The sequence below is a fragment of the Schistocerca americana genome, chromosome 6 (genome assembly GCF_021461395.2).
Source record: "Schistocerca americana isolate TAMUIC-IGC-003095 chromosome 6, iqSchAmer2.1, whole genome shotgun sequence".
In the NCBI taxonomy this organism is placed as follows: domain Eukaryota; kingdom Metazoa; phylum Arthropoda; class Insecta; order Orthoptera; family Acrididae; genus Schistocerca; species Schistocerca americana.
In genome coordinates, this window is record NC_060124.1 from 291,596,153 (window position 1) to 291,609,259 (window position 13,107).

Consider the following 13,107-nt stretch of genomic DNA (forward strand, 5'->3'; position numbering starts at 1 on the left):
AAGCTTTAAGAGTTAATTATAAGTTTCGACATCCATCCGCAAATAATTTCGCCAGTTCGCAACGAATTTTTTTTTATTTTTTTTATTACCGTTTCTCTGTTTGCCGAGGCGTCAACTGCCCGCAATTTTTCAATCACAGCATTGTATGCTGCTGTCTTTTTGTCTCGGTCACTATATTCTTTACTTTTAATCTTCCACGAACATGGGTGGTTTCTATATATTTCAATGAATTCACTTACAAACTCTCGAGAACACTGACGAGTATCAGCCATTTTAATGCCCTGTGCGCACAAATACAAACACTAGACTGAGCAAACAGCTGTTTCGCGCCAGATTTGCGGCGATCTTCTGTCCACACGCTCCAACTTGTCTGCGCAGATGTGGTTTGAACCCACAGATTTGAGAGGTTTCGCTCAAACCTCCAACTCCAACTTCCAGGTTTGCACACACCTCAGGTTGGTGCAAATCTCCTGTCCACACCGAACGATCTGTCTGCGCAGATGTGATGTGCGCAGACATTGGCACAGACAGATCGTTGCGTGTGGACGGGCCTTAAGAGTATGGTGACACACCTACTTGTATAATCTAGTCTGGCGAATGGGAGCTATGGGTAAGGGGCTGCCTTGTAAGGTTGCAGTTTGTATTGTACTTCCGAGTATCACATAAAATATTTAATAAATGTTTCCCAAATGGTATTTTAACTGTACACTGCGAAAATTTTGTTTGTGAGATGGCCGGATGATGGTATTTGGTTCCGGAACCGGTAGTCATTTGTCAAATACTTCTGCGAGTATAGACCAGAGCAAATAATTTTTTTCTGACAGTGTTGGTCACTGTTCCAGCCGACAGTGTGAAGAACGGGCCCAGTGTACAGTAGTCTGGGTGACGAGACGGAGCGGCGGCTTGCTTGGGCAGCTCGCGGGCCGCGACACGCATCTGCTGGCCGGCGCACGCTTGCTTACGCTTCGGATTTTGATGGCCAGCCGCCGATCTAAAAATAAGTTACGACCCTGCTGGATTTCTTTTTCCAGTCGCCCAGAGTTCGTTTTGGGGTCTCCGTCTTACGCAATCGACGCTTGTGTTGTTGATCCCAAAAGTAGGTTACGAATCAACGTGCAGCCTCACTTCGCACCTCGAGGCTAATACCTCGCCCTCCTGTTGGAATATCATTACTTCCGGGGAACAGGAGCACTGTATCCGATCACGGCGGATACTGGGATTGTTATTAAAGCAGGAGACGAGTGGTTTTTCTCTTGTTAGACAGTTTCGAATAACTTCGACGTCGGTAATTGTAGGCAAGAATTTGTGGACAAACAAACGAGGCCATAAATTTTTTGTCAGAACTAAAACTGGACGTACTTTTTAAGCTACTGCCAATTAGGTCTATAACATAGATGCATGTTATCATTTCTGCACTGCCGCCAAATGAACAAAATACGAGCGTACGGAATATCAGACTAAGTGTATTGTTGGACTGAACAGTTTCTGGCAAACAGAACACAGCGTGTCATTCTCAATGGAGAGAAGCCTTCAGACGTAAAATTAATTTCGGGCGTACCCAAAGGGACTGTTATAAGACCATTACGTTTCAAAATACACAGGGTGTTTCACAATTTATGTTACACTTTTGTAGAGGTTGTAGAGGGTCCTCGTAGATCAAATTTTACATAGGAACCCCTGTCCGGGAATGTCATCCAACGACGCTACAGAACGTAAAATACCGGGTAATCAAAAAGTCAGTATAAATTTGAAAACTTAACAAACCACGGAATAATGTAGATAGAGAGGTAAAAATTGACACAGATGCTTGGATGACATGGGGTTTTATTAGAACAAAAAAAAAAAAAAAAAAAAAACACCTCATATTGCTAGACGCGTGAAAGATCTCTTGCGCGCGTCGTTTGGTGATGATCGTGTGCTCAGCCGCCACTTTCGTGCCGGCCAGTGGCCGAGCGGTTCTAGGCGCTTCAGTCTGGAACCGCGCGACCGTACGGTCGCAGGTTCGAATCCTGTCTCGGACATGGATGTGTATGATGTCCTTAGGTTTAAGTAGTTCTAAGTTCTAGGAGACTGATGACCTCAGATGTTAAGTCCCATAGTGCTCAGAGCCAGAGCCACTTTCGTCATGCTTGACCTCCCAGGTCCCCAGACCTCAGTCCGTGCGATTATTGGCTTTCGGGTTACCTGAAGTCGCAAATGTATCGTTATCGACCGACACCTCTAGGGATGCTGAAAGACAACATCCGACGCCAATGCCTCACCATAACTCCGGATATGCTTTAGAGTGCTGTTCACAACATTATTCCTCGACTACAGCTATTTTTGAGGAGTGATGGTGGACATATTGAGCATTTCCTGTAAAGAACATCATCTTTGCTTTGTATTAGTTTGTTATGCTAATTATTGCTATTCTGATCTGATGAAGCGCCATCTGTCGGACATTTTTTCAACGTTTGTATTTTTTTGGTTCTAATAAAACCCTATGTCATTCCAAGCATGTGTGTCATTTTGTACCTCTTTATCTACATTATTCCGTGATTTATTCAGTTCTCAAATTTATACTGACTTTTTGATCACCCAGTATATAGGCGCCGGCGCCTGCGAATGTATGTATACACAGGATGATTCCGTGATCATGTTACAAACTTTCAGAAAGGATAAATGTATCAATATGAGGCAAGGGTCCCTGTACTGAAAACGAACAAGTCGAGAGTTATAAGTAAAAACCCTTATGGTCCTTGCTACTGTGAGACACATCTACCAGTACTATTGTTTGTAGGATTGTAGGGTAGGCAACATTCAGAGATGGTAGTATGGACCAGAAGAGGGAAAAATGTCTGCCAAACATGGGCTCTAAAATCCATACGTTAAGAACCATGAGCACTTGTTCAGTAAAGGACATGGGTTTCACACCAACGAAGACGAACAAGTGCTCATAGCTCCTCAGGTATGCATTTAAGAGATCTTGTTTACGAGATATTTTTTCTTGTCTTGGTCCTTACTACTACTTCTGAAAGTTGCATAGCGCACATTCTTAGCAACAACAGTACCGGTACATGTATTCCACTGTCAGGGGCATCAGAGTGACTTATAACTTTCTGCTCGTTCGTTTCCGAACAACGGCTCCTTACCTCAAATTGAAATATTTACCCATCTCCATCATCCTTGACAGTCTATAACATCATCACGTTATCACCGTGTCTATACACACATTTACAGGCGCCGGCGCCTCTAACTTTGAAGCTCTGTAGCGTTGGTTCCTTCTGCAACCTCTAGAAGTGTAATACGAATCGTGAAAAACGCTGCATATGAGTAGCCTATATCCAACCTAACATTCCACAAAAATTCTGAAATACCCTGTATATAACGTTATGGTCGTATGAAGAGCGCACTGAAGATCTCTCCTCTTGCGCTAGTAAAGCTTTCAGGCAGCAATGTTAATCGAAAATACGTACCGCTCTCCACTTCCAGGTGGTATTAATCGAATAGCTAATCTCCGCTCTCAAGGTAGTTAACAGGATATAATTTCCGGGAACTCAACCCTCAATATAACTGGATAGCGAGCGTGAGGGGACTCTTTCCTGGAGACTTACGGTTAGACTAGTTTCACCATCAAGAAGTAGTGGAAGTTGTGGTTTAGCAGACGTTTTCTTCTTGTTCTGTCGTTGCACGATCTAATACTGAAATTGACTATGACATGCTGGAATTTCAGTGGCTACGAGTGGAAGTTGGTGCCTGACAACTCCCGAAAGTTACAAGTCGCGGTTTCGGCGCCTAGCCTAAATCTGATTTGCGAGTTAAGTTGTTTGCTGCTGCGAGAAGTTGTGTTGGCATCCCTGTCACGGGACATCTTCGCTACAGCCTGCTCTTGTTTCCTGTTCACCAATGCCAGCCGTCTGCAGAAATTAGGAAGAGCTCCGCAAATTTCCCCCGGCAAGTATTTCCTGAATTCGTTTGAGAGACAGTGAGAGAGAGAGAGAGAGAGAGAGAGTGAGATAGAGAGAGAGAGAGAGAGAGAGAGAGAGAGAGAGAGAGAGAGAGAGAGACCATAAGCTCAGTTTTGTAACCGAATGAAGTCGGCGCGAATATAGAACGGATTTTTTGAGGTTTTTCCCACTTATTCAGCCAAATTCTATCGTTGGTTAAAATGCTGACTTTGCAGTCATACACTGTATAAACATGCAAAAAAGAACGAAAATATTTTCTTTCTCTCTCTTTGGCTTTAGTTGTCAACTTCTAACACCTGCATGAGTCGGCTGGCAGAAGAGCTGATTTGATGTCATATATGATGTCGCCATAACTTCATAAAAACCACAAGTAAACCCGTTTCAAATTACGTTAATCTGTCTGTTTAACGTTTCGTAAGTGTTCTGAAAGTCAGTAAGACGTCGAATCAAATATGTTCATTGGTGCTGTGACTAGTCCACGGGCTATATAGCAAGTGATATGGTATAAATGTAAAGACAAGTATTCTGATAAATCGCAATTTAAAGAGTTTTAACAGTGATTTAAGACTGTTTTGCAGTATCCGCATAGGCACAATATGTGTAGCTAAAGGACTGAGATATGGTATCAACTGTTGCCAAAACAGAGTAAAAGAAACTCCACAGAGATTGGGAAGGATGCATACATCTCGACCACTTTTAATGCCCATGTGATCTTTGGTTGGCAGGAACGCCACATCCCTTCTTAGGAGCAGATCCCCTCGACATGCATTTCCTCCAACCAGCTTAATGTCATCTAAACTATGGATGACTGTGAACAATGCATTACGTCCTCGTTTGGTACGGTGCAGTAGAATGGCTTGGGATTCAACGTAGGTCAACTTCACACAGACTTGCTGTGGTATTCGGGAAGAGTATTTAGTCACTGGAAGTCCTTGACTGTCATACTGTGGAGATTAAATCTGTATTATTGGGATATAGTGATCTCGTCCTCGTATGCTGGGCAAAGCGCACATTGCAGACATAAAGCTGCTGTATCCTACGGGACACAGCCTACTAGAAGAGCACCGAGTTGCCTATGAATCAGGCGCAACGTAGTTGAAGTCACTTCGGTAAGCTTACATGTGAGAAAACTTGCGAGAAACGAGAACCAAATTTTGGAAACCGGTTTTCTCTGTCGCGTTAAGATGTCAAGGCCAGGAATGGTTTTGCTAGACCAGTCAAGTATAGATTTTCCGATCGTCAGCTCTTTTAGTCAAACAGTCTCCGGACATCAGCTGTTCCGATTTCCGATTTAGTCAGCGCAATGGTTGGTTGTCTTCAAGTAAAGACCAGAGGTATACAGACTTCATGCTCAGTCTAATATTTCTACTTATTCTTCACTCCGCAAAAAGTCACTCCATCCGGATTGGCCAAAAAATTTTAAAAACAAGACGTGATCTGACAAACAGAAGCACGTTTCAAAAACACTAAAGCGAAAATCAGGTGTGGATGAGAAACTCCGGCAGCTCGAACTGCATTTCAAGAATCGATACTAGGGTGTCTACATGACCAAACAGAGGTGGTACTGGGAAATGGTGTATGAAATACGGTTTTGAGAGTCTCATAGAAACGTTGTGAATGTTAAGCCTTCGCCTTATGTCACTCACCTAGTTCCCAAGTGGACATCCATCCGCCAAACGCAGATACACGGCTTCAGTAAGTTAGTCAGTCAGTTTTTACCTCAAGATAGTACCTAAGGACTCATCTACAGTCGTCGCCAATACAGGCGCAGTCTTCGTACCCAAGTTAAGTACAGTAAAACTTCTATTAAATAATCACTGTGAGGGTGTGCTGAAAAGTAACGCTACCGAATTTTTTCTGCGGAAATTGTTAAAGATTTTTAAGTAAAACTAAAGTTGTTAAGATCATACGTTCTTATTCTTCGTGTCTACAAATTTGCAGCGGTCTTTCGCTAGAGCGCTCCGAATTTTAACGTGTAAAATGGCTACGTGTAATGTAACTATGTCGGTGCATGAGAAACAGCGTGTTCAAATCGAGATTTGTAGAGTTTGTCCGCATATGGAGCACACTTTCCTTCAGCATAATGCCAAACCACACTCGAGCGTTGCGACATCTGCAACAATCCGATGCCTCGAGTTCACTGCCATCGATCATCCTAAATACAGTCCCGACTTGCCCCCATCCAACTTTTACCTGTTTCCAGAAATCAAAGAACACCTTGTAGGACTACTTTGATTGTGAAGAAGCGGAGCAAGCAGAGGTGAAGTTGTGACTCCGTCAACAAACTAAAACATTCTTACCAGGTTGACTATGTTGAGAAATAAATAGGAAGATATGAAGAACATAGATGTAGAACGTTAATAACGTTTGTTTTATTTAAAAAGCTTGTACAAAACATTCGGAGTTATCACTTATCATGTTCTTGTAACCTATACTGCCTTTAATTTTTACCGTATTGTTGCCTCTCTCTGCTTGGCCCTGTGACAAAACTGTGGAGTTTGTGTGTGCGAACAAGTCGTTCGTAACGGCAACGAACCGAACGAGAAGCGATGATTACTAGGCCATAATACTTAGTTTGGAAAGGTAAAGCTGTATTCTACTCAGAGGTTGGTGGTGAGCATCGCATTGTTTTACTCCTTGTTGGAAGTGGTATACCGTTCCCTTCGTCCGACGTTTGACCAGACTTATTGATCCAGGTATTTACCAATGGGTTCAATAATAAGATACCTCGGAGGTTTCACACTGTCGAGAGGCTACAACAGACTCAACGTAGGCCTCAGTGGGGTACCACGCCGTACCTAGTGCAGTTAATGGGCAGGCGTCTCAACTCTTTAAAGACACGTTTACACGGGCCGTGGAAATTGCAGGCAATGTTGTCCGGCGACATGAATTGCAGCCACATGTTCCGAAACAGTACCAGCCACTACTGCTTGTCAGTATTTTTGGCAATACATTTCCGAGACGCAAGTGTTTACAGGGGCTTCAGTATGGCCGCGAGATGGGCGAAAGCGAGCTTGTAGAAAGTGAATGCGGCACTTCTGAACTTGCATTCAAAAGAAAAAAAAAGTTAGCAAGAAAAATCGGGGTTTATGGATGCGTTTTTTTTTAAGTCAGAGAACTGCTTCCGAAACTGTAACTCGTGAGCTGATGCTGGGTACATACCTTATCCAGGATTTCAGTAGAATGACGAGAAACGATTCTGAAAGTACTTTTTCAGCTTGCGGCGTTAGTGTACATTACTTTGTAGATCCCACTGCTCTGATCGTACATGTACGTTTCGCTTTTAATAAAATTCATGGCCCTCTCGTTTGCGTCTTATCCAATCCTGTGGATTACAAAAAGATTGAGTGGCTCTGTCTACACACGCCGTCTTCCGAATGGAAGAGAGTATTGTTTCACTGATCAGATTTCGTGATTTGCCACTGCAACGCTGTCGGCTTGAGAAAGAGAGCCGGTCGGTGTCGCCGAGCGGTTCTAGGCGCTTCGGTCTGGAACCCTGCGACCGATACGGTCGCAGGTTCGAATCCTGCCTCGGGCATGTATGTGTGTGATGTCCTTAGGATAGTTAGGTTTAAGTAATTCTAAGTTCTAGGGAACTGATGACCTCAGATGTTAAGCCCTATGGTGCTCAGAGCCATTTGAACCATTTGAGAAAGAGGAAGCAAGACAGAGTGAGATTGATGCATTTAAAGGCAAATACAGAGGTAGATGTGGCCGGCCATATGAAATATTCTCCATTCTTTGAGGACAACAATGGCAACACGTAGGCCATACCTCTACTACTACCGGCAAATGCCTGCTGCATCTGCATTATTGATTGGCGATATTGCCAGGACATTAAGCGAAACTGCCCGCTAACACAGGAATACAGGCAGATCATACAGCAATATAGCCTTGCCACATAGCACTATTGTCCTTTCATACAGTAATATTGCCAGCCCATGAGCAATATTGCTCTTACATGCAGCAATATTGCTCGTTATAACAGTTAATTTGCAGCAATGTTGACGGTAACACTATTGCAGCCGCACATTCCCGTGAAATACGGCGCGTGTTAGCGCATATTTCAGGCATGTTTCCCTGCCGAAGCAGGAGGCTGCTCCCGAAGTGTAAACAGACGCCTCGGAAGGGCTATTCGCGGTTGCCCAGCGGACGAACGCACAGCTGTTGGAAGACGCCGCGTGCCAAACGGAGCAGGAAAAAGCTGCCGCTTGCACAATGCACCGTCGCCGTTGCGTCACGGCCAGCGGTTATATAGCTGGCCCGCCTGCGCCTGCCTGTGACAACAGCCGTTACGTCACGAGCGAAGCCGCTGCTGACGTTCCGCGGGTCAGCGGCCGCAGCATCCGACCACAACATGGTCTTCCCCCTCACCTGTTTCGCGGAACGTAACATACTGTGTAGTGCGTGGCGGGGAATACCCTAATCAATCCCATTAGGGGGACGGCGCATGTGGAGGTGTCTGTACACAGCCGTTAAAGCAGAATTTCTGTAATTTTACTACGCTGCTCATTATTCGAGGCGAATGTGGGAGGAAGTAAAACGCTTGTACACTCGTCCTAGAAAGAATACAAATGATATATTAAGAGAAAGTCTTTACGCAATGCGTTAAGACTAACTTGTACCGTCTTCATTGTAAGTACAACGTCCGACAAAATGTTCCGAGTTTTTATCGCTGATGACCAAAGATGTTAAGTCCCATAGTGCTCAGAGCCATTTGAACCATTTGACACAACAACGTTCACACGCTACGTCCACACTGCCTACACAGAACTGAGTTGTCGAATGCCCATAGTGGTAAACAAAGTACCCTCCATGACGCATCAGATCAGAAAACGTCCTATTGAAAACATGTTAAAGTAGGAAAAAAGATGGTGGGTTTAATACTTCTGGAATCGAACCCGGGAACCCGGGCGTGGGAAGCGAGAACGCTACCGCACGACCACGGGCTGCGGACTGTTGTGTCACAAATCGCATTAGGGCAATCAAGTATTCAAGACACAAGTATGTGTTAAGTTTGTGCCAGACACTTTGATTTCCGAACAAAAGCAGTGACGCGTGGACGCCTGCTCCAGCTTGATCCAAACTATGCAATCCTCGGATACTTCTTTTCTGGAAAATATCATCAAGGGTTATCACTCTTGTGTTATCAATATGAACCTATCACAAAACGAAGTGCGGAAATTCACAGCAAGAGTGACCACGTCGATGACATAACCTGGAATTCAAGCCAACGTGACGCGCGAGTTGATCATCATTCGAAAGTAGTAGTTTTCTGACAATTTCAGTTGGTTGTATGAACGTTCTGTGCATTGTACTCGAAAGGGGGAACACTCTGTAAAACACCAGAAGTATTAAACCCACCATCTTTTTTCCTATTTTAACATGTTTTCAGTAGGACGTTTTCTGATCTGATGCGTCATGGAGGGTACTTTGTTTATCACTATCATTTTACGATGAGCTAGAGACCTGAAACTTTCAACACAGCTCAGAACTCTGTGACAATGCACTATTCATCCTCTTTCGTGTGCGGTGTAGGGTACTCTGTTTACCCACCGATTTAGACTCTTGAACTCAAGATCGAATACATTTTTATTTTGGTTACTACTTTCAGCTACACGAGAGATCTTCAGATCATAAAAACATTGTTGATTAGTGTCGTTGCATTAATAGCTCAGCACAGTTCTCTTTTTTGTGAAACGACAAATCCATACAGAATGCATGGGTAAGTAAATTTACATCATTCGTTGCCAATCAAGTAGAAGGGAAGTCATAAAACTAAGGCGTTATGCGGTTAGAAGCGACTGACACAGTTTAATCAGTATTTGTATTATCTGATAGCAGAGATCATCAGGTGTTTAAATTGTGTCAGTCACTTTTACCAGCACAATACGTTAGTTTTGTGGCCTTCATTGTAATTGATTGGTTGTGAGCGATAACCATTTGTTGACCCGTTATAATAATTACACTAATCAAGAATGTTTTCATGATCGGGAGATGGTTCATATGCAGCTGAAACTAGTAATAAAAATACAAATTTACTGGCTATCATGATTTCGAGCATTGGAGTCCTTAATGTTAAAAAGATTCTGACAGGACTGTTTTGTGTAACATCTCTTATACGAAAAGTTTCTAATTATAACCATCGTAATTTACAATCTTTCTACCACACAGCGTCAACTCGTTCCTTTTATTCTAGCTTTATGCATACCAGAATTGACGTCTCTCCTCACTCCATAAGACAATTCTGTGGACGTTCTCTCTCCATACGTAACTGGACACTTAACGTCAATAGACAGACGATAGGTACCTCCTGAATACCTCCAGCGTTCGTGAAGTTACAGAGCTCCACCCTTGCTTCGGAGAGTTTTTTCTTTTCTTCAGTAGCTGAAATATTTTCCAGTTCTCGACTCCGGGCTCGTACCCCGATCTCAGTCAGGACTTCACTGACCCAACTAATTGGAGATAGTTGACACTCGCAGAAGGCTCCTTTTATGAGCTGTAAAGCCTCTCTATTAACATTTGGCGTCCAGTTACCCACTGAGCTGGCGGCCGTATACTCATTTGCTGATCGTGTAGTGTTATCTGTGCAAATGTCTAACTCAGTGGTGCGTGTCCCGGGTGATCAAAAAGACAGTATAAATTTGAAAACTTAATAAACCAAGGAATAATGTAGGTAGAGAGGTAAAAATTGACACACATGCTTGGAATGACATGGGGCTTTATTAGAAAAAAAAAAAAAAAAGAAGTTCACAAAATGTCCGACAGATGGCGCTGGACAGCAAAACGTCAGTGACTGCACATGACAATCGTGTATAAAAGGAGCTGTAATGAGAGAGAGAAACAGATGCACCAGCAGTCGCAGCATGTTGACGTTACCTGAAAAGGCGCTTTTAGTGAAGCCGTATTATCAGACGCGTGAAAGATCTCTTCCGCGCGGCGTTTGGTGATGATCGTGTGTTCAGCCGCCACTTTCGTCATGCTTGGCCTCCCAGGTCCCCAGACCTCAGTCCGTGCGATTATTGGCTTTGAGGCTACCTGAAGTCGCAAGTGTATCGTGATCGAGCGACACCTCTAGGGATGCTGAAAGACAACATCCGACGCCAATGCCTCACCATAACTCCGGATATGCTTTAGAGTGCTGTTCACAACATTATTCCTCGACTACAGCTATTTTTGAGGAGTGATGGTGGACATATTGAGCATTTCCTGTAAAGAACATCATCCTTGCTTTGTCTTCCTTTGCTATGCTAATTATTGCTATTCTGACCAGATGAAGAGCCATCTGTCGGACATTTTTCGAACTTTTGTATTGTTTTGGTTCTAATAAAACCCCATGTCATTCCAAGAATGTGTGTCAATTTGTAGCTCTCTATCTACATTATTCCGTTATTTATTGAGTTTTCAAATTTATACTGACTTTTTGATCACCTGGTACATCCGAAGAGGGAATGAAGACAATCGGAAAGCGTGTTTTGTGGCAGCTGACCTGTGGCTGGAGTTGCTGGAAGTGACGCTGTTGTTGGAGCGCGAGCGGCGGCTCTTGAGCGAGTCGCCGCGGTTGACGACGCCCTTGCCGGTGATGCTGAAGTGGCGCAGGCGGTAGTACTCCTCCTCGACGCCCGTGTTGGGCATCGAGGCGACGCGCGACCGCTGCTGCGGCAGGCTCAGGTACGTGGGCCGGCTGCTGCCCGCCGCCTTCACGCTCTGCGACCGGCTGTGGTGCGGCGACCCGTACCTGCCCACACACACACCACAACTGCACCCACTGCTGCGGCAGCCTACAACTGGGCTGAGCCCGCAATATTGACTATGTTACACAAGTAACCCCCGCTGCTCAGCTGCATTTTTGTCGCAAAGAACGTGAATGGTCACCTTGGTTAAGTAGTGCTTACTGAACTCCAAAGCGAAATCCATTTTTGCCTATTGGGCTCACTTTTCGTCATACTGGACACTCTGTCTATAAAATACCTTGAAACTATTGCGTATTGGTTACTTTGGTATTCCGTAATTAAGTTATTTTTATTTATTTCTTGTGGATGTAATTGTTGTCGAACAATCGAAATATGCACAAGGAATTCCGTAAATGGTACTCACTTCCGACATTCACCGCCGGGATACGAAGGAGGCCGGTAAGTCTTGCTCACATCAGTCTCAGCAGTGCGAGAGCTCTGACCTTGTGAAGTGAGTTGCTGTTGGCTCGTGAAGGTTTGTGTTTCGTGTGAATTCAGAAGAAGAAGAATAAAGAATGCCCCGTACCTATATGAATAACTCAAAGTCTGTGGTAAGTTAATTCTGAAATCTCAAGAACAAAAGCTTCATCCTCTTTTATAAAAATCCCATGTACCTTATTTTCGGTGTAACGTTGGCGACCGAAACAAAAAAATGGACCCCCCCCCCCCCCCCCCGCCTCACATATTCTGTTTGACATGTATTATGCGCCTGACAAGCTGGTTAAAAGGATCACGTCACGTGTCCGTTGGTGTCCCCATGATTTGCAAGGAACCGACGGATCGTCAACAGACTTATTTCTGTGCGCTGAAATTACATCTAAAACAAATAAATTTATGCAATATCCTAGATTATTGCAATGTTGTCCTATTACTGCTGGACCTTAACGAAGAGACGTTTCTGAGGCAAAGAATCACAGGAAATCAGGAAGTAAATATTATCACATATGTTTATTCAGTTTTTTTGCTCTTATGCTGCTCAATCATTTGATTAATTTTTGTGCACACACGTATAAAGCTATAATACATAGACTAACGTAAGCTTTTACAAAAACTGGTATCAGAAGGAAACTGAGGCAGATACAGAATGTCTGAAGTTATATCTGGATTCACTCACTTCTGCATATCTTTAGTGTAGTAAATCAGTTATGTAGACAACATTGTAAACTGATTTTCTGTTCGTTGTTGCTTGTCTACAATGGCCAAAAATTATCATATGTACATTAGTGTATTATACGCTGAAGAGTCAAATAAACTGGTACACCTGCCTAATATTGTGTAGGGCCCCCTGGAGCACGCAGAAGTGCCGCAACACGACGTGGCATGGACTCCAACAATGTCTGAAGTAGCGCTCGAGGGAATTGACACGATGAAACCTGAACGTTGCAAGGCATCCCAGATATGCTCAATAATGTTCATGTCTGGGGAGT

General features: G+C 43.8%; 1 protein-coding gene across 1 annotated transcript in view; it reads right to left on the minus strand.

Annotated features, from left to right (window-relative positions):
• LOC124620098 overlaps nucleotides 1–13,107 on the minus strand; it is a 309,262-nt gene that overhangs the window by 89,952 nt on the left and 206,203 nt on the right. Inside the window, exon 7 of the mRNA XM_047146767.1 lies at nucleotides 11,437–11,685. Within this exon, the coding sequence (XP_047002723.1) occupies nucleotides 11,437–11,685 (249 nt within the window). The remainder of the gene's footprint in view (nucleotides 1–11,436; nucleotides 11,686–13,107) is intronic.